A 23,329-nucleotide genomic window follows, 5' to 3' on the forward strand; every position below is an offset into this window, starting at 1 on the left:
TGCTCGCCTCCCTACCACTGAGGAAGTACAGTTCCCGCTCAGCCCAGTCAAAACTGTTCGCTGCTCTGGCTCCCCAATGGTGGAACACACTCCCTCACGACGCCAGGACAGCGGAGTCAATCACCACCTTCCGGAGACACCTGAAACCCCACCTCTTTAAGGAATACCTAGGATAGGATAAAGTAATCCTTCTCACCCCCCCCCCCCTTAAAAGATTTAGATGCACTATTGTAAAGTGGCTGTTCCACTGGATGTCATAAGGTGAATGCACCAATTTGTAAGTCGCTCTGGATAAGAGCGTCTGCTAAATGACTTAAATGTAATGTAATGTAATGCATGAGGCACATCAGTTATTTGAATGAACATTCTACATGACCATGGAAATTATTGCATCACAATACCAGGCAGCCATTGCAAGAGTAGCCATGAGAATACTAGTCAAATAGAAGTGTTAAAAGAGGTCTATTGAACTTGAACAGAACAATGGAATAGCAATTGAAATGCGTGGGGGAAAGGGCTGTGGGGGAAAGATCCTGAGTCACCTCATTGACCCCCAGAAAAATGAGCTTACCTTTAGGCTAGTGTATTTCACACTATGTTGAGGCAAAGATCTGTGTTTAATGCTTGTATGGATGTCAACCCCAACACATGTTCATGTCATTGTTACCAATAAACTACATTAGTTTTTAAAAAATGACTGACTCACACTAAAGATGTCTGTATGCTAGCTAACCAGCTTATACGAACAGGAGTTAGCATTTAGCAGTCACTTCTTCTAAACATTAAAATTAGTAACTTCTACATGTCACGGCTCACAACACCATTATCCCAGAAATCCTAGACCCACTCCAATTTGCATACTGCCCCAACAGATCCACAGATGATGAAATCTATATTGCACTCCACACTGCCCTTTCCCACCTGGACAAAAGGAACACCTATGTGAGAATGCTGTTTACTGACTACAGCTCAGCGTTCAACACCACAGTGCCCTCAAAGCTCATCACTAAGCTAAGGACCCTGGGACTAAACGCCTCCATCTGCAAATGGATCCTGGAATTCTTGACGGGCCACCTCCAGGTGGTAAGGGTAGATAACACATCCCCCACACTCATCCTCAATACAACAGTGGTAGGCCTGATCACCGACAACGATGAGATTGACCTCCTCCCTATAGTCTGAGACCTGGCCGTGTGGTACTAGGACAACAACCTCAAAAAGTTCTACACCCTCAAAAGGTTCTACAGTTGCACCATCGAGAGCATCCTTACTGGTTGCATCATTGCCTAGTATGGCAATGGCTCTGCCTCCGGCCACAAGGCACTACAGTGGGTAGTGCGTATGGCCCAGTACATCATTGGGGCCAAGCTTCCTGCCATCCAGGACCTCTATACCAGGCGGTCTCAGAGGAAGGCCCTAAAAATGGTCAAAGACTCCAGCCGCCCTAGTCAGACTGTTCCCTCTGCTACCGCACGGCAAGCGGTGCCGGAGCTTCAAGTCTAGGTCCAAAAGGAGTTCTTAACAGCTTCTACCCCCAAGCCATAAAAGACTACTGAACGGCTAAACAAATGGCTACCCAGACCCCCCCTCTCTTTTACACTGCTGCTACTCTGTATCATCTATGCAGTCACTTTACCTCTACATATTACCTCAACTAACCAGTGTCGCACCTTGACTCTGTACCGGTACCCCCTGTATATAGCCTCGCTATTGTTCATTTACTGCTGAATTCTTTTTAAATTCATCTATTTTTTACTTGACAAGTACTTTTCTTAAAACTGCATTGTTGGTTAAGTGCTTGTAAGTAAGCATTTCACTGTTCTACACCTGTTGTATTCAGAGCATGTGACAAATAACATTTGATTTGAAAACAGACAACAATATCCAAATCGGCCCTAAGCAACCACATTGTGGGCCTGTTACAATACATAAATCATGAAGGATTTGAGGAATATCCACTTTGTTAGATCATATTTATTGAATGTGCGCCAATCTGGTCAATGGAATGTCTGCGTTCCATTGACGCCTTAACACATTTATTGCCAGGGTTAGAGGTTCCAAGCTCTATTCATATGTGAGCTGCTGCAAGGAAGGGGGCGTTGCCTAGACAACCAAAGACTTGTTTGCTACAACACCTTGCTTGTTTCACATTGTTACTGGAGAAACCGACACAACCGAACGAATGCCCTGCCGTCCTGTCTTCCGTCAGCTGTTCATTCCACACACACACAAAAAAACGTTAATGGTTATTTTATTTTCAAGACCGTGTTCATCCATAACCGTCGGTTACACGGTTATATGGTAATAGTGCCAGCCCTAGCCCTCACACCTGTAGATTTCCAGTCATTGCGCTAACACTCTTTTACATTGGCTCGTGAAATGAACGCCAACTTCATACTGCACAAAGAGACATAAAAATGGTATCCACAAGTTCATCTGACTCTGGGTAAGTAGAACAAACAAATATTGCCGTATCCCTTTAAAAATAGCCACTCTGTTACCGCCAGCCTTACCTCAGTCAACTCCCAGGGCCTCTCCAGCCATACCTCAGTCAACTCCCAGGGCCTCTCCAGCCATACCTCAGTCAACTCCCAGGGCCTCTCCAGCCATACCTCAGTCAACTCCCAGGGCCTCTCCAGCCATACCTCAGTCAACTCCCAGGGCCCCTCCAGCCTTACCCCAGGGCCCCTCCAGCCTTACCCCAGGGCCCCTCCAGCCTTACCCCAGGGCCCCTCCAGCCTTACCCCAGGGCCCCTCCAGCCTTACCCCAGGGCCCCTCCAGCCTTACCCCAGGGCCCCTCCAGCCTTACCCCAGGGCCCCTCCAGCCTTACCCCAGGGCCCCTCCAGCCTTACCCCAGGGCCCCTCCAGCCTTACCCCAGGGCCCCTCCAGCCTTACCCCAGGGCCCCTCCAGCCTTACCCCAGGGCCCCTCCAGCCTTACCCCAGGGCCCCTCCAGCCTTACCCCAGGGCCCCTCCAACCCGCTCTAGCCTTACCTCAAGCCCCCATTCACCCAGAACATTATCTACCCTTCTCCAATCTTCTTTAGCTCTACACCTAACCTCCCCCATCCCCTTTAATCCTTTTCACTTCATCCCTAAACCATCCTCTCCTCCCCATTCCACTACATCCCACTCTATACCTACCCATTGCCAGTCATACCAAACTACATAACCAAAAGTATGTGGGCACCTGCTAATCAAACATCTCATTCCAAACAGTTGACCGGGGTTTTACAGTTTGACAAACTGACTTGTTGGAAAGGTGGCATCCTCTGATGGTGCCACAGTGAAAGTCACTGAGCTCTTCAGTAAGGCCATTCTACTGCCAATGATTGTCTATGGAGATTGTATGGCTGTGTGCTCGACTTTCTGCAACTATCAGCAACGGGTATAGCTGAAAGAGTTTTGTATTTCGGGTGTATATACTCAATCCAAAACCTTAACCTATCCCGTGTTTTCAGAACAACATGAAGAAATGGAAAAGCAGTATGGAGATAGCTCAAATCCCTTCCCAACAAAGCAGAGATCTTTATTTTTTTTCAAATAGGGAAAATAAATGCATTATTTGTATTTTTTTTAAAGAATTCTACTTTTTACCTCCTTTTCTCCACAATTTTGTGATATCTTATTGGTACAGTAGTTAGTCTTGTCGCTGCAACTCCCGTACGGACTCGGGAGAGGCGAAGGTCGAGAGCCGTGCATCCTCCGAAACACAACTCAACCAAGCCGCACTGCTTTTTGACACAATGCTCGCTGAACCCAGAATCCAGCCGCACCAATGTGTCGGAGGAAACACTGTCCAACCGGGACCGTGTCAGCGTGCATGCGCCCGGCCCGCCATAAGAGTTTCTAGAGCGTGATGGGACAAAGACATCTCGGCCGGCCAAACCCTACCCTGACGACACAGCCCGGGATCGAACCCGGAACGGTAGTGACACCTCTAGCACTAACTTGGCTATATACACGGTGTACCAGTACAGAGTCGATGTGCAGGGACACAAGGTAATTGAGGTAGATATGCACAAATAGGTAGGGGTAAAGTGACTAGGCAACAGGATAGATAAACAGTAACAGCAGCGTATGTGAGGAGTCAAAAGAGTTAGTGCAAAAAAGGTCAATGCAGATAGTTAATAATTATTCTGGTTTGCTATTTATCTAACAACCTATGGGTTTGAGCTTGAGCATTACTGAAAAATGGCAGCCTTCCCCTTGTCATCCAAAGCCTGCTGCCAATAACAGAGTTGAAGGAAGACTGCTAAGACTGGAGCTCATGCTAAGGACCTCTCCCTGCCTAAGCCCCATTATTCACAAGGCTCCTTTTACTTGGCTGATGCCTGCCGGCCGGCTGGCCCTGTGATGTGCAGCTAACTAACATCTGTAACGGCCGTTTGGGGAACTTTCCACAGAAACACATTCCTCTAACATCATCTCATACGGAGTCTGCAGGGTCTTAAAGACACTCTTAAAGGGGCAGGGAGAAGATGGAGGGTAGTAAAGACACTCAAATGGACAGGGGGAGAGACCGGGGAGATGGGAGAGAGGAAAAGGGGAAGAAGGAGACATGGAGCAGGATAAAAGGGGAAGGCTGCCCATGCGTCATTAGAGGGCTTCCTGCTGATGACTTCACACGTAAGCTCAATTCTACTCATGCACACGCGCTCAAAACACAAATACCCAAATGTACTAAAACCATGCACAAACATTACCAACCACAGAGAAACATATCCAAACAGTTTAAACAAACACCAGAGACAGTGAAGGCCAGCTAAGGACAGAGTGTTGGGAAAGAAAGTCTCTCAGGTCTCTTCAGTGTTTATTAGCCATATCATGGACAGAACCCAGTCTGATGAGACCGATAGGATTTGAGAGACCGAGAGAGAAAGAGAGAAAGAGCAGGCTAAGACAATAGGACAAATGTGATATTTTTAGATGATGGATTGTGTCGTATTCAGGGCTCTAAAGGCCCAAAGTGTACAGAATACAGACGAATGCACTGCTGTGAGATATGTCAATGGAGTGTGTGTGTGTGTGTGTGTGTTCCCTATGTAAGATGAGTCAACAAGTCAGCAGGAGGTATGTTTTGTTACCATGACACCCTCCAAGCTCCAAAACAAAGGATTAGGAAAGAGAGGATGATTTGGGATGTGGTGAGAGAAGAGGAGGAAAGAGGAGAGGATTTAATCTCTCCATTACTTGCTCGCCAAAGCTCATAACTCAGCTCCAGGGGAACATTTGTCCCCCTATCCACCCCCACTTTTCTGCCTGTGTGTGCGCATTACCTGGTTGAACCTGCGGGTGAAGGCCACAGCATTAGGGGCAGAGCTGTGCTTCTCCTTCTTGTTCCAGCCACAACTTGACAGCTCCTAAACACAAACATACACACTTAGCCAGAAGTTTACATAAAACACAGTGACAGATTTACATGGTGCACGCATCCACAGGTTCAGCAGCTCCTAAATAAGTCATTAACACAGATTTATACAAAGCACACTCCGGGACAAAAAACAGACGGTCTTGAACGGAGTAAAGAGTTAGTGTATTCCACCAAGGACAAAGTCAGTCTGTTCTTAACAGTTCACTGAGAGGGGAGGGGGCACATTGGGACACAATAAGAAGTGTGAGAGAGAGAGGAGTAGGTGTTTTAGGTCAGAAACGGAGGGCTGAAGGGTAGCAGTGTCAAGAGTTGTCATAAGGGAAAGTAACTATCCCAATCAAAGGGGAGCAGTTGATAATGGTGCACTTGGACAGACTCTGAACTGGCCCTGAGAGAGTGGAGACCACAGAGGCAGACAGAGCAGGGGGAGGAAAGCCCTCTCTGGATCAGGGGTATTATTAGGGGGCCAGGAACATTATCAGGGGGCCAGAGATTTGCCAGGGGACAAGGGACACAGTGATTGAACAGTAGGAAAACGTGTTGTATTCTCTATTAATCAGCTGAACTATTCTCTTGATGACCACCTCCGAGACTGGCTGCCTGATTGTCTGTCTGGAAGCAACAACCTCCTTCACCACTAGCTCCAAACAATCTGGCCCAGTGAGCTACACACACACCCTGGCCAAATAAATCATGTGCAATGGCCCTGTGTGTGTTTCTGTGTGGAGGGGAACAAGTATTTCACAGATATTAAAAACAGTGTGTGAGTGGGTGCTTTCAAACTTCAGCATCATCAGTTCTAAGACAGCAGAGATGGCGGCCCCTGTATTGAGTACAACAGGAGCCGAGCGGCACTTGGTGGGTTGGAGAGGAGAGAGACCGAGAGCAAAGAGGAGGAAAGGAAGAGAGAGAGAGAGAGAGCAGAGGTCCAGAGCCTCATGACAGCAGCTTTTAGCAGGCCTCTGTAAACTGTTAAACTGCTGCCCTGACAGACACTCTACACCACTGAGTGAGAACCCCCCGTGTGTGTGTGTGTGTGTGTGTGTGTGTGTGTGTGTGTGTGTGTGTGTGTGTGTGTGGTGTGTGTGTGTGTATATATATATATATATATGAAGTAGCCCAGTAGTGCCAGCTGTCACATCTCTTACAGCACTCATTTATTTAACCTTCACTCTTCCTTAAACATACGCTCCCCTCTGGCTGTCACTCATCCCCTCCATCCCACTCTTGTTATCCACTCCTCCACCATTCTCCTTCCCCATCTCCTAATAATGGCTCCCAGATTGGGATGTTTCATTGGGAGACTGAGTTAGAGCGAGCGGGAGAGAGATGGATATACAATAAAGGACTATTGTAGATCCCAGGGGAAGACAATTGTAATGAAAACGTCTCATATGAGATGTTATTTATTATCACACACTTAACTTTTTGGTCCACCAGCAAATGTTGCAGGTAAATGGAAAAATAATTTTTTAGCTAAAATGACACCAACAAAAACATGAAGAAAAAAAAGAACAGACATGCTTGGTAATGTTTCTAAAACAATAATTGTATTACTATTAAGAACTAAATGTGGTATTTTTTAAAATGTCATTTTAAGAGTCTTGACGAGATAAAAATGTTCACCTGCCCCTGGAGGTAACTGTGGGAATGGGACTCGAGTCATGTCTGTGCCTGTGTGATTGAGTATGTCTAGGAGAAGAGTGGTCTTCCCTTCCCTGCTAGTTGAAACAGAAAAAAAGAAACTACGTAAATAGCCAAGAAACAAGGACAAAGTCTCACTTCTGTCGACTTTCGTTTCAAGTAAACTTGACCAACTTTTATGCCTGTGCCAGTGCTTTTAAAATATGCATCTTTCACTCAGCTCTTCACGTGTGCACATCAGCCCCCACCAAGCAGTGTTGCAGCGAGAGGTGGAATAGGCTATATACGGACGATTCGTAGTTTAGACTTTATGCAATTAATTTACCAGCTATAAAACAAAACGAGGGAAATACTTTTAAAACAGCATTTATTTTTACTATAAATGTGATCATACTTAACTATTTTTATTCACAAATGCGATTGAAATGCTTGCACAGTGGAGCCTGACCACCCGCCAACGTGGCTGGTGAAATAGCCAATAACTAAATCTACCTGCACTTAGCAGGTGTTCATTTTAGGCCCTGCACACACACACACTATTAAACCTTGAATAAGCACAATTCAATAGAAATATTTCACTAGGTCTCAAAACACCTGACAGTGTGGGGGTTTAACTCACTCCATCCACCAGCAGTATAGAAGGCAGCAACCAGCCACCTGCCAGTCCCTCATAACCTTTACCTAAAACTTTATAACTAACCCAACAACACATTCCTCTCATCTGAACTAAAGGAAACCCTAAATGACACCTCATAACAGAAAGCGCCCTACTTACAATGCGATCTCATAAGCTGTCCCAATTACAACCGGTGTGTGTAAAATCAGCAGGGAACTGTTGTACAGCTAATTCAAAAGCAGTTACGACTTCATAACTTTATCATCCCATTTCACTCTATAGGCATTAAAAACAACACAGAGCTTTAAAACAGCTCAACATGGATGGCCCTTTAGTGCCTGGGTTTGACGAGCTGGTCCTGGTGACTGTGTGCAGAGAGGTTTGACGAGGTGGTCCTGGTGAGTGTGTGCAGAGAGGTTTGACGAGGTAGAAGCGTTCAGTAGAGAACTTTAATGGGGCTAGTAAAGTGCAGTCAGCCTGGTGAAACAAACCACAGATGCGTTTCACTAGTTTCCACAATGTCCTGGCCTATAGGGGTGGTCGCCAGGATCAAGTACCAGAATCAAAGTCAGAGAATCAATCAATGATATTACCCTAACAAACAGCTCCAGTCTGCTGTGTAACACCATTTGCCACCTCGGTCCATTTGATTTATGTCATGTCTGAGCCATGCCTTTGTCGAATCTGTGACATTGCCTGGCGATTTGAGCGAACATTTGCATTAAAGTCAACATGATTATTTGAGATGCAGTGGTTGTCTTGGCGGTTGTAGTTGGTCCCAGCCCAGTCCTACCCTCACCGCTTTCTAGTTCTAAAATCAGCAATTCAGTACACACACCCCTGACTGACTGACAGATGATTCCACAGCATGTATTTTGAAGTCCTCACACACACACAGCTAAAGCAGCTCCAGCCAAACCACTAACAGAGCCGATCTAATGTGAGATACCACAGCCACTTCTCTGCTCTGGGCCTCGTTTCAGTCAACACAGTGGAAACCTGGACCTCCACACACCCTGTGGACCAGACCGAGAGAATCAGCTGGAGCTCGAGGAGAGGGGGGAGAGAGAGAGAAAGGAGGGGAGTGGGAGGTTGAGTAAGGCTGACAGCAATCGTAATGGAAAGTAACTTGTGTGTGGTAAAATTACATCCAGGCCTGTGCTGTAATGCCAGGAGACGGAAAGGCAGTAAGAGACAATCCTAATTGCCTGAGTGGCAGTCTTCTGAATACCACAAAAACATTACCTACTGCACTGACGACTGATTGGCATTCAGACCATTACCTCGCCTGCCTCTAGGAAGACCTATGAAATGTTGGTGTAAAAATGCATCTCTCAGACAGTCCTTCATTCCCTAGCGCCAGCCCCCTGTTAGCTAGTGTTATATGTTAGGTGGTGGTTAGTTCATCATATCCTGCGAATATGTATGCATCCCTATTCCCTACATGGCTGGTTTTACATGACGTGTAGGAGATGGGTTTTCCAGAAACGATAGGCCTATAATGTCCGTTATACTCCTATCCTTGTTCACTTTCCCACACAGCTAATGTCATGGCTCATAAAATGGTATGAGAGGAGCGATGTGATCAGACACAAACACGTAGACCAGCGGTTCCCAAACTAGGGGTCACCTGATATGAAAATAGGATCACGGGAGAATTGTCAAAATCCAGAAGAAGAAAAAATGTATACATAAAAATATATACAGTTGAAGTCAGAAGTTTACATAACACCTTAGACAAATACATTTAAACTCAGTTTTTACAATTCCTGACATTTAATCCTAGTAAAAATTCACAGGTCAGTTAGGATCACCACTTCATTTTAAGAATGTGAAATGTCCGAATAATAGTAGAGTTATTTATTTCAGCTTTGATTTCTTTCATCACATTCCCAGTGGGTCAGAAGTTTACATACACTCTATTAGTATTTGGTAGCACTGCATTTAAATAGTTTAACTTGGGTCAAATGTTTTGGGTCGCCTTCCACAAGCTTCCCACAATAAGTTGGGTGAATTTTGGACCATTCCTCCTGACAGAGCTGGTGTAACTGAGTCAGGTTTGTAGGCCTCCTTGCTGCACACGCTTTTTCAGTTCTGCTCACAAATGTTCTATAGGATTGAGGTCAGGCCTTTGTGATGGCCACTCCAATACCTTGACTGATATCAACATCATTTTCCTGCCTCATGATGCCATCTATTTTGGGAAGTGCACCAGTCCCTCGTGCAGCAAAGCACCCACACAACATGATGCTGCCAACCCCATGCTTCCCGGGTTGGGATGGTGTTCTTCAGCTTGCAAGCCTCCTGCTTTTTCCTCCAAACATAACGATGGTCATTATGGCCAAAATAGTTCTATTTTTGTTTCATCAGACCAGAGGACATTTTTCCAAAAAGTACAATCTTTGTCCCCATGTGCAGTTGCAAACCGTAGTCTGGCTTTTTTAATGGTGCTTTTGGAGCAGTGGCTTCTTCCTTGCTGAGTGGCCATTCAGGTAATGTCGATATAGGACTCGTTTTACTGTGGATATAGACACATTAGTACCCGTTTCCCCCAGTATCTTCACAAGGTTCTTTGCTGTTGTTCTGGGATTGATTTGCGCTGTTCGCACCAAAGTATGTTAATCTCTAGGAGACAGAACGAGTCTCTTCCCTGAGCGGTATGACGGCTGTGTGCTCCCATGGGGATTACACTTGCGTAATATTGTTTGTACAGATGAACGTGGTACCTTCGGGCATTTGGAAATTGCTCCCAAGGATGAACCAGACTTGTGGTGGTCTACAATTTTTTTCTGAGGTCTTGGCTGATTTCTTTTGATTTTCTCATGATGTCAAGCAAAGAGGTACTGAGTTTGAAGGTAGGCCTTGAAATACATACACAGGTACACCTCCAAATGATTAATTTACTGGAATTTTCCAAGCTGTTTAAAGACACAGTAAACTTAGTGTATGTAAACTTCTGACCCACTGGAATTGTGATACAGTGAATTAATCTGTCTGTAAATAATTGTTGGGAAAATGACTTATCATGCACAAAGTAGATGTCCTAACCGACTTGTCAAAACTAGTTTGTTAAACAAGAAATTTGTGGAGTGGTTGAAAAACAATGACTCCAATCTAAGTGCATGTAAACTTCTGACTTCAACTGTAGTAACCAAAAAAGTTTTAGTTAATTTTCTTCAAAGTAGCCACCCTTTGCCTTAATGATAGCTTTGCACATGCTTGTCAGTCTCTCAACCAACTTCATAACCCAACACACCTCCAGGCTGTGTCAAGGCTTTTTGACCAAGAAGAAAAGTAGAGTGCTGCATCAGATGTCCTGGCCTCCACAATCACCTGACCTCAACCCAATTGAGATGGTTTGGGATGAGTTGAACTGCAGAGTGAATGAAAATCAGCCAACAAGTGCTCAGCATATGTGGGAACTCCTTCATGACTGTTGGAAAAGTATTCCAGGTGAAGCTGGTTGAGAGAATGCCAAGAGAGTGCAAAGTTGTCATCAAGGAAAATGGTGGCTACTGAAGAATCTCAAATATATTTTAATTTGTTAAACACTTTTGGTTACTACATGATTCCATATCTTCTATTTCATAGATTTGATGCCTTCACTATTATTCTTCAATGTACAAAATAGTCCAATTATTATTAATAACCCTTGAATGAGTAAGTGTCCAAACTTTTGACTGGTACTGTATGTGATCTTTAAACTATGAGTGCCCTGGTCCATGTTTGGGAGAAGTTGAGCGTGTTTTCTATTTCCAGTGTGTCTCTGTCTGTGTGTGGTGGGTACAGACTTCTAAGGGAACTGGCATACCACTCAGCGGTATGTATTAGAGCTATCTGATGCCACTTCCCTACAAGCCAAAAACAATCTCTGGCCGCCAAAACCTAATTTACTTCCCCTGCTGTTGATGTAACCACAGGGTAAAAACATGTCTCTTTTACGCTAGTTCTCTCTTGCACTGCTCATGTTTCAGCACCAAAACAGACAGATGAGCATAAAGAGAGAAAGGAGAACAGAGACAACAGGATGAAATGCTATCTACAGTCTTTCTAGCCAGAATCCAATCGGACCCACGTCACTCTTCTCTAACCAGAACCAGACCTGGTCAGGGATAGAAATAACTTTTCATAAAACGGCGCTTGTAAACTTCACTAGAAAGACATGGCTTCAGTTACACATTTTCAGCAGCTCAACAACTTCTTTCCCCCTCTATGAATATGTCTCTTTTTTATATAGTTTTCCAATTCCCAGAAAACAGGTCCAGAAGCTGTTGAGGGACTGGATGTCACTGTCATCTTACACAGCCAATAGCCTACCAGCTACCTAAAGCACCTGTGGAGGACAGTGAGCTGAAACATTTAACGTGTTGCAAATTATGAAATCGATAGAGTGGAAGATTTCCCTGTTCTATTGGAAAGGTGGAACATAATAAACGAATAAAAGAAACATCCTCTCACTGTCAACTGTGTTTATTTTCAGCAAACTTAACATGTGTAAATATTTGTGTGAACATAAACAAGTTCCACAGACATGTGACTAACAGAAATGGAATAATGTGTCCCTGAACAACAACAAAAAAGGGGGGTCAAAATGAAATGTAAGTGTCCGTTTCTGGTGTGGCCACCAGCTGCATTAAGTACTGCAGTACATCGAATCCTCATGGACTGCACCAGATGTGCCCGTTCTTGATGTGAGATGTGACCCCACTCTTCCACCAAGGCACCTGCAAGTTCCCGGACATTTCTGGGGGGAATGGACCTAGCCCTCACCCTCTGATCCAACAGGTCCCAGATGTGCACAACAGTATTGAGATCCGGGCTCTTCGGTGGCGATGGCAGAACACTGACATTACTGTCTTGCAGGAAATCACGCACAGGACGAGCAGTATGGCTGGTGGCATTGTCATGTAGGAGGGTCATGTCAGGATGAGCCTGCAGGAAGGGTACCACATGAGGGAGGAGGATGTCTTCCCTGTAACGCACAGCGTTGAGATTGCCTGCAATGACAACAAGCTCAGTACGATGATGCGGTGACACACCGCACCAGACCATGACTGACCCTCCACCTCCAAATCGATCCCGCTCCAGAGTACAGGCCTCAGTGTAACGCTCATTCCTTTGACGATAAACGCGAATCCGACCATCACCCCTGGTGAGACTAAACCGCGACTCGTCAGTGAAGAGCACTTTTTGCCAGTCCTGTCTGGTCCGGCAATGATGGGTTTGTGCCCATAGGCGATGTTGTTGCCTGTGTGGTCTGGTGAGGACCTGCCTTACAACAGGCCTACAAGTCTTCAGTCCTGCCTCTCTCAGCCTATTGAGGACAGTCTGAGCACCGATGGAGGGATTGTGCATTCCTGGTGTAACTCTGGCAGTTGTTTTTGCCATCCTGTACCTGTCCCGCAGGTGTGATGTTCGGATGTACCAATCCTGTGCAGGTGTTGTTACACGTGGTCTGCAACTGCAAGGACGATCGGCTATCCGTCCTGACTCCCTGTAGAGCTGTCTTAGGCGTCTCACAGTACGGACATTGCAATTTATTGCCCTGGCCACATCTGCAGTCCTCATGCCTCCTTGCAGCATGACTAAGGCACATTCACACAGATGAGCAAGGACCCTGGGCATCTTTCTTTTGGTGTTTTTCAGAATCAGTAGAAAGGCCTCTTTAGTGTCCTACGTTTTCATAACTGTGACCTTAATTGCCTACCGTCTGTAAGCTGTTAGTGTCTTAACGACCATTCCAGAGCTGCATGTTCATTAATTGTTTATGGTTCATTGAACAAGCATGGGAAACCGTGTTTAAACCCTTTACAATGGAGATCTGTGAAGTTATTTTGATTTTTACGAATGATCCTTGAAATACATGGTTGTTTCTTTTTAGTTGAGTTTATAAGAGAAGACACCTCACTGGACACACTGGTTGAACCAATGTTGTTAGTACGTAATTTCAAAGGAATTATGTTGAACCAACATAAAATAAATGTTGAAATCTGTGCCCAGTGGGACAATACTACAGATAAACCAGTCAGTCCCCTCTTACACTTCACTCTGTGGCTTCACTCCATCTCCTCTAGGGAGAAACTTTACTTTCAGGCTCAAATCAAACCATCTGCTTCATGTCAGTTCTTGCATCATAAATGGTCATGTCTGGCTTAATCACACACACATTCTTGTAAATGGACCACTGTGTTCTTGATAAAAGCAATAATGTCTGATTGAACCACTCTGCTATGAAAGGAGGTTGATGCCAAGCGCAGTGTTTTCCACAAGCACATGGCATAGTCAGCCAAATAGAAAAGGTAGACAGCCAGGATTCCCCGAACCGGGGTTAAGAATATTTTGCTGAACAAGCTCTATTTTGGTGACCTCTGGTAAATTTTAATGCCTTGATTCCATGCGAAATACACAGCAATATTATTGAATACTGAGTTTCTCACAAATTTGAAAATAATTAAATACATTACTGAAAATGTATGAATTCCTTTTATTGTTAGTTTTTTGGGAAATCATCTAGGCCTATATGATCTATACCATTTTCGAAATAAGAGAACATTACAACTTTTTTATTTTTTACATTTAACTAGTCTTATATTGAGACTAAATTATTTTTATGGCAAGATATGAATTGACACAATGTTTTTTCTTTAAATTATGTATTTTATTTTATTAAATTAAGTAAATGGCCAAAATGATCTTGAAATAAATTAAAGCTTACATTTAAATCAAACGAATTGTGTGATGGGCACTTTTTAAAATGGAAAAATGGGTCTCTAAAATAAGCAGAACGAATGCTCAATTAAGTTCTGGGTCTATACTTGTTAAGAGAAGAGAGAATGACATCAGTTAAATTAGTGAAAGAAGTTAGTTTGCAACTCCATTTGTGAATTGCAGTCTGATTTATACAAAACAAATACTTGTTTAACGGCTGACCCTCAGATTTATTCTCAAATCATCTTTAACTCTACAGGCTTCAAGCACCCTTTTAAGAGGCATTTTCTCAGTTATCTGCAATGCAGGTATGATTGAAGAATGAAGCAGGTGTTAATCATGGGATTTGAAGAGGCATTTGACCTTGATTAAATCAGTAAACCTATATCAATATCTATTAAACTACCATATAAATATCATAAGCTTTTCAAACAATTCAATCAGTTTTATCATATTTTGGACCAGAGTGCAACTATCGCATCACCAGCCTACTTACACGATTGTCCTGCAGTGAAGAGGATTCACCATCTTCATCAAATGTTTTCATAATGTATCGATAATCAAATTAAATGTTTTTATAAAGTCCTTTTTACATTAGCAGATGTCAGAGTTTCCTTGTCCCGATGCCATGTCCCGATACCATGGAGATATTATTATGTTGCATGATTTATGAATCGCAAGAATATGAGATTGGGTTTATTCAGTCAGTTCGACACCATTAATAAACTACTCTAGCTTGATGTTCAATCAATCAAATGACAGTAAGTCCATGCGCCAGCAATTCGTGGCTGTATATGAAACACGCGAAAATAAAATAAATATATGTGCCAGGAAACAACAGACTAAGTGGATTTCGACCCGCCGTTGTCACAATATGGGTCCTGCAAATTGACTCCTAGGCGATGAATGAGCATCATGCTCTCTCCCTCCGTGTAAAGACATTTGACTGCCAACACAGCTTACAGAAAACACACTACCAGGTACCGGAAGAGAGCGAAAAAAATGTCAAACCAGAAAGTGTTTCCCTGTCATCGTTCACTTTGTGACTGACAGGCAGACAGACGCCTGTCCTATCAATATATCGCTAGAAGATGCATATCGTTCATTCTAGCAGAAGAGGGCTGGGCTGAATTTTTTTCCTGACTTGCGAACTGTAAAAAAAAAAAAATCTAAATTGCCAAGTTAATTTAAGTGGAAAATGTACATGGCTGAAATTGAGTGTACAACTGGCTGTATAGCCGACAGCTGGCTAGAGGAAAGCACTGCAAGCGGTCTGCTCTTCAATGCAGTCAATGTGCGCGCACACCAGAGTATGTGAGCGGAGTTGAGCGTTTGGAAATCCCGCTCATGGAACACTGTGCCTTCCTTTCCAACCACTCTGCTAAAAATCCTGCTCCTCGCTCACAGGGAAAAAATAACTGCTGCTCGAAAAAAATCACAATTTAACCAACAATTCCACCTGGACCAACCATTTGGTTTTGAAGTGTTGAAACCAAACCATATGATTTGAATTAAACGTATTTTAATAAACATGAAAATGTCAATGTTAGAAGCGCTCATCATTTCAAATGGGCTACAAGTCATATTAAACAGTATATAAAACACTAAATAGGCCAGAAGCCAGAAAGGAAGCCTAAGAATGAATTATTTTTGCTATATTATTTCAAGGCTATAGCCTACAAATAAATACATTGTGAAGCGCGTGTGAGTGCGACACAGACTGGTAGGGACCTAACGCCTCAGAATTTGAACATTTCGTTGTATTAAATCATTAGTGTATGAATTGCGCATATAGCCTGTGAATTAAAATTAAAAACAAGTTAAACCAAAAATGCCCTACTAGTGCCGTTGAATTCGTATTAGAAACAGGAGCTTGGACAGTGTGTGGGTTCAGGTTCATGTGACGTTGCCTGGAGAGCAGGCCAGCAGAGGAGAAAATCCTCTCCGCACTTGCAGAGCCACTGGGGATGCTAAACACCCTTTTGGCCACTCTTGCCAGGCTGGGCAGAGATGCCGAGTTTATTTTTCTATAGGTGTGCCTAAAGGTTGTTAGGCAACATAACCCAATCAAAATGGAAAGCTCATTGAAAGTGAGAATATGCCAGGTCTATTGTACAGATAATAGAACAAAAATGAACAACTTTTAAGAGATCAGATATTTAGTTTATAAATACTTTGATACAATGGCACAGTTATCTACCCACCTCGTTCCTTTCGTCTAGCATGTACACATAGTAAGTGCACCTTCATGCAGTCGGGATACATGTCTTTTCAGATTCAACAATGATTCTTTAGTTGTGGACACTACATCACCACACTCCCTCTCTTGATTTTTCACCTGTGTGCTTGGTCAGTTTCTTTATGGAAATATTTAGTTAACTCCATGACAGTAGCTAAATCAAAGGGCTATAGCAGAACACAAGTATACTAAAAATGCATGCTGGGCCTGGCATGCCCTGAGCTCGTGAAGTGAGCGCTACTGGGGCCGGCCTTCGCGGATGCTCCAGCCTTTGACAATCACGCTCCGCGCAACAATCAAATTGGGCACGCTCCGCTCAGACTCTGGCGCACACACAAACTCGCTCACACAGACATACCGTGTTAAGACTGTTACGATGTGTTTTATGGTGGTTAGAGAAGCATATTCTAAAAAGGACAAGACCAATATAAAGCCTCAGGTCATAACTCATAACACAAAGCCATTTACAGTTATTAAGAAGTTATTAGACAGCACGGTGAGAATATTACTCCATAACATGAGATTAAACATACCAGACCACTGACACAAATATAGCCTAATGCTGACTTTTCATTACAGTCAAGCAGATGACAACTTTTCCATGACGCAGTGGTCTCACAGCTTGCTGGCTCTGCCGCCTGCTTCCATAAACCCTGCTGCTGTAAAATTATTATTACAACTTTAACCAAGGACCAGGACAGCTTGGAAACAATTGGACTGAAAACGACGGTTATTTATTCATTCATATTAAGACGTAAGATATCAACATTAAAAGGAAAGATTCACCCATTTTGAATGTTATGTTGTTTTTGTGTATCTCTGAGCAATGTTCTATCGATTCCCCGGGTCATTTAATTTGTATCGGAGCTATTGCCTATCAAAGCAGGCAGATATTCGACCGATATCACATAGCATTGCGATTAATCCTCAGTCAGAGTAAAATAATAAATTAAAAACATTAAAACCTCAGATATCATTTTTTTGCATGGGCTGCATCTCAATTCCACCGCTGGTCTTCTGTATCTGTGATGGAAGGTGGCCGAGCTACAGAGGCGTTTGTCAGACCATGAGACATTCTCACAAATTCTGTAGCATCCAAACAAACTAATATGACCACCTTATGGAATGACCGGACTCTGCACGTACACAATGGTGTCCTCCGTTTTGCTGTATGACCCCCAACAAACCCCACGGGACTCACGCTGATGTGCCTACTTCGGTCTGTAGCGTCTGAACCGTTTAGGCTACAAACTAATATGAACTCTGTAGAAGGGGAAAGAGACTCATGAATAAGATCGTGTTCTCCATGGCCCCCATAACTATCACGGGACTAGTCTGAATGTAACCCATATAAATGACACAAATGTACTTGTCCTCTTGCACAGTTGTGCACCAGGGCCTCCCACTCTTTCTATTCTGGTTAGAACCAGTTTGCACTGTTCTGTGAAGGGAGTAGTACACAGAGTTGTACGAGACCTTCAGTTTCTTGGCAATTTCTCACATGGAATAGCCTTCATTTCTCAGAACAAGAATAGACTGACGAGTTTCAGAAGAAAGTTCTTTGTTTCTGGCTATTTTGAGCCTGTAATCAAACCCACAAATGCTAATGCTCCAGATATTCAGCTAGTCTAAAGAAGGCCAGTTTTATTGCTTCTTTAAATCAGAACAACAGTTTCCAGCTGTGCTAACATAATTGCAAAAGGGTTTTCTAATGATCAATTAGCCTTTTAAAATGATACACTTGGATTAGCTAACACATCGTGCCATTGGAACACAGGAGGGATGGTTGCTGATAATGGGCCTCTGTACGCCTATGTAGATATTCCATGAAAAATCAGCAGTTTCCAGCTACAATAGTAATTTACAACATTAACAATGTCTACACTGTATTTCTGATCAATTTGATGTTATTTTAAATGGACCAAAAATAAGGACATTTCTAAGTGACCCCAAACTTTTGAACGGTAGTGTATATCTCCTAGATATAGGACAAAATTCAAAACCTTGTGATACATTTTTTACTCTCCTTTATGACATTTATAAATGTGTTGTTCAATGTGTTTCTATGCACTATAGTAGCAAAGGCCAAATTCTATATTTTAAATCAGATTGACATTGGTATTTTGATAGCTGAAGGGGTTGTAAAATTCTAAATCAAATAGCTAAAATGAGCCATGGTATGACCATGTTAAAACAATACCATACGTTAGCTTAGTAGAACCCCCGCCCCAACGGCTTAGACTTTTAGAGGTACTCGGAATATGACTTTCAGATCGCGGAAACATCCATTACACATGTCAGATTGAAAATGGTGAGATTGTAGACTGCTAAATTGATAGTGTAGTTTAGGAGATTTTACAGCAAACTAGCTATTCACATGCTGATAAGACTTTGGTACTGTGTGTAGCTACAGTATACAAGCATGCCAGCCCATAGAGATAGTATTGCATTGTGGGTTTCGTAATTGACTTGAGGCAAAAGGATGTCCACAATGATTTTCACATGTTGCTACCAACCTTACCAAAATTAAACACTTGTTTACAAAAAATATTGTTCTCCAACACTGTAAATGATAGACATTTTTGGTTTGGGGTGGATTTTTCCTTTAAACGTCTTTATGAGGGTCTGGTGGTGTTAAAAACAGGTACAGTGGGGAAGGACTCTAATGAAGAGAAGTGATCCAGAGTTAATCCCCTACAGTTAAACTACTGCCGTATCACTGGCCTGGTTCAGATTTCAAACACATCACGTCATGGAAAACAGACCTCAACGTGCCTAGTTCTCTTTTGGAAAAACTGATTAATCAGCTTTCATTATTGCATAAAACGTGCTATGTCATGTACCATTAAAACTCTTTAACGTTGAGTAATTAAATCCAAGCTTGGAGAGACTGAGGGCTTTGTACTGCATGAGCAACTCGGACTTCTGTGTACTGTGCATTGACGTCAATGAGAAAGTTCTGTAAAAATTCAAGTTCGGCATCTCCAGTTAAGATTTGGCCCAAGTGGAGAGACCGTCAGATCCAGCTGTGTTGAGTGTCCAGAGCGGTAGCAGAAGGCATGTTTCAGTACCATAACAGCAGGTACTTTATAGGATACTGAAAGATAAGGAGAAGAAGATCTGTCCATCTGTCCGTCCATCAGTCACAATAAAATACTAACTACAGTCCCAGCCTTCCAAGTCTCTCCAGTCTTGTTATTCACTACTTTCATATGCATAGATTCAATTAGAACCACTGAGTGAATTAACAGGATGCACACACACATCTATACCGTGGACACAGACGTTTTTTCCATTCTAGATGTGAGGGGGAAGGAGAGTGACAGGAGTGGTAACTCCAGCTGAAGTTAGGACATTGATGGTTCTCGCGCGCACACGCACACCAGTGTTTACTTTTGGAAAATGTGGTGCCGGACACTTGACCAGCAACATTTTAATTTCCAGACATTTGAGAAATCTACCAGACCCATGTGCTTTGGCTGCAACTGATTATGGCGTCCACCCACGGTGCTCAGAATGACAGAAATCACATTTAGATTAAGGGCATTCATATTAACAGAACGTGCAAGTCGAGGATGCAATGATGTGCGGTCCTTCTTAACAAATTCTGATGTCCTCAGCCAACAAGACAAGTAACAAACAGCAACATCCCCAGCCTATGTCAATTTATTATCCCCCACAGTATAAAAGTTAACTTATTCTATTGGTCAGCTTGTCGAGAAAGAAATAGCCTATTCCAAACAGACTCTGGGACAGTTGTAGGAAGATAGATTCCAAATTCAAAAATCAAACTAGTAGGTCTAAGTTACATAAAAAATAAATAAAAAGCAATGAGTCTGATGCAACAGATGAGAACGTTTAGCTTAAAATGTTGATATGCAAATGAATTCACATTATAAGAGTAGCAACGCACACAAGGCAGTAGGCTACGTGCGAATGTTCGTCACAATGCAATTAGCGGGAAAACATCGTCAAAACGACACTGCACATGCCAGTGGTTACACGTGACAGATGAAAATACCTGTTAGAAATGTAGAAAGAGGATCTAATAAGCAAGGTAAGACACACCTCATAACATGCAGGTTTCAAACACAGATTCAACCACAAAGACCAGGGAGTTTTTCCAATGACTCGCAAAGGTAAGTAGGTAGAGTAATGTCATACTTTCCAGGTCCATACCCAAACAGTTCGAACTACTAATTTTGAAAATTACTCTCTCCAGAAATAAGTCTCTCACTGTTGCCACCTGCTACCGACCCCCCTTAGCTCCCAGCTGTGCCCTGGACATTTGTGAATTGATCGCCCCCCATCTAGCTTCAGAGTTTGTTCTGTTAGGTGACCTAAACTGGGATATGCATGCTTAACACCCCGGCAGTCCTACAATCTAAGATGGACGCCCTCAAATCTCACACAAATCATCAAGGAACCCACCAGGTACAACCCTAAATCTGTAAACAAGGGCACCCTCATAGACGTTATCCTGACCAACTGGCCCTCCAAATACACCTCCGCTGTCTTCAATCAGGATCTCAGCGATCACTGCCTGTATCCGCTACAGGTCCGCAGTCAAACGACCACCCCTCATCACTGTCAAACGCTCCATAAAACACTTCTGCGAGCAGGCCTTTCTAATCGACCTGGCCCGGGTACCTTGGAAGGATATTGACCTCATCCTGTCAGTTGAGGATGCCTGGTCATTCTTTAATCTTGGAACTACCCATCCCGGATCCGGGAGAATTGTCATCAACTACACTAATTAGCATAGGGCAACGGTCAAAAAATATTACTAGAAAATATTCATATTCATGAAATCACAAGTGAAATATAGTGAAACACAGCTTAGCTTTTTGTTAATCACCATGTCATCTCAGATTTTGAAATTATGCTTTACAGCCAAAACAAGACAAGCAGTTGTGTAAGTTTATCGATAGCCTAGCATAGCATTATGTCCAGCTAGCAGCAGGAAGCTTGGTCACGAAAATCAGAAAAGCAATCAAATTAATCGTTTACCTTTGATGATCTTCAGATGTTTTCACTCACGAGACTCCCAGTTAGACAGCAAATGTTCCTTTTGTTCCATAAAGATTATTTTTATACCCAAAATACCTCCGTTTGTTGGTCACATTATGTTGAGAAATCTACCGGAAATAGCGGTCACGACAACGCCAGAAGAAAATCCAAATTATATCCATAATATCGACAGAAACATGGAAAATGTTTTTTATAATCAATCCTCAAGGTGTTTTTCAAATATCTATTCGATAATATATCAACCGGGACAATTGGCTTTTCAGTAGGAGCGAGTGGAAAAATGACTACCTCTGTCTTTTACGCAAGAATCACTCAGAGCCCTCAGCTGGCCACTTACACAATGTAGTCGTTTACGCTCATTCAACATAAAGACGTGAAACCACATCAAAATTCTGTAGACACCTTAGGGAATACGTAGAAAAAGGAATCTGGTTGATATCCCTTTCAATGGCCAATAGGGGTGAAAAGGAACACAACGGTTTCAAAATAAGAGGCACTTCCTGATTGGATTTTCCTCAGGGTTTCACCTGTAATATCAGTTCTGTTATAGTTATACTCACAGACAATATTTTGACAGTTTTGGAAACTTTAGAGTGTTTTCTATCATAAGCTGTCAATTATATGCATATTCTAGCATCTGGTCCGCAGAAATAGGCGGTTTACTTTGGGAACGTTATTTTTCCAAAAATAAAATAGTGCCCCCTAGTTTCAGGAGGTTAAAAGTAACTTCCTCACCATCTTAGATAAGCATGCTCCGTTCAAAAAAATGCATAACTAAGAACAGATATAGCCCTTGGTTCACTCCAGACCTGACTGCCCTCGACCAGCACAAAAACATCCTGTGGCGGACTGCAATAGCATCGAATTGTCCCCGCGATAAGCAACTGTTCAGGGAAGTCAGGAACCAATACACGCAGTCAGTCAGGAAAGCTAAGGCCAGCTTTTTCAAGCAGAAATTTGCATCCTGTAGCACTAACTCCAAAAAGTTCTGGGACACTAAAGTCCATGGAGAACAAAAGCACCTCTTCCCAGCCACCCACTGCACTGAGGCTAGGTAACACGGTCACCACCGATAAATCCATGATAATCGAAAACTTCAACAAGCATTTCTCCACGGCTGGCCATGCCTTTCCTCCTGGCTACTCCAACCTCGGCCAACACCCCCCTTTACCCAAATCCAGATAGCAGATGTTCTGGAAGAGCTGCAAAACCTGGACCCGTACAAATCAGCTGGGCTTGACAATTTGGACCCTCTATTACTGAAACTATCCGCCGCCATTGTAGCAACCCCTATTACCAGCCTGTTCAACCTCTCATATCGTCTGAGATCCCCAAGGATTGGAAAGCTGCCGTGGTCATCCCCCTCTTCAAAGGGGGAGACACCCTGGACCCAAACTGTTACAGACCTATATCCATCCTGCCCTGCTGATCTAAGGTCTTCGAAAGTCAAGTCAACAAACAGATTACTGACCATCTCGAATCCCACCGTACTTTCTCCGCTGTGCAATCTGGTTTCCGAGCCGGTCACGGGTGCATCTCAGCCACGCTCAAGGTACTAAACGATATCACAACCTCCATCGATAAAAGACAGTACTGTACAGCCATCTTCATTGACCTGGCCAAGGCTTTCGACTCTGTCAATCACCATATTCTTATCGGCAGACTCAGTAGCCTCGGTTTTTCTAATGACTGCCTTGCCTGGTTCACCAACTACT

The 23,329-nt window shown here is 43.3% G+C and overlaps 1 protein-coding gene across 8 annotated transcripts in view; it reads right to left on the reverse strand.

Moving 5' to 3' along the window:
- The window catches only part of LOC118359085 (ras-specific guanine nucleotide-releasing factor RalGPS2-like), a 153,390-nt gene that overhangs the window by 73,147 nt on the left and 56,914 nt on the right, over window positions 1–23,329 (reverse strand). For all 8 annotated transcript variants that reach the window (XM_052480379.1, XM_052480381.1, XM_052480377.1 and 5 more), the window contains exon 6: window positions 5,282–5,365. In XM_052480379.1, coding sequence (XP_052336339.1) covers window positions 5,282–5,365 — 84 coding nt within the window. The remainder of the gene's footprint in view (window positions 1–5,281; window positions 5,366–23,329) is intronic.

This window comes from Oncorhynchus keta, chromosome 26 (assembly GCF_023373465.1).
Source record: "Oncorhynchus keta strain PuntledgeMale-10-30-2019 chromosome 26, Oket_V2, whole genome shotgun sequence".
NCBI classification, from domain to species: domain Eukaryota; kingdom Metazoa; phylum Chordata; class Actinopteri; order Salmoniformes; family Salmonidae; genus Oncorhynchus; species Oncorhynchus keta.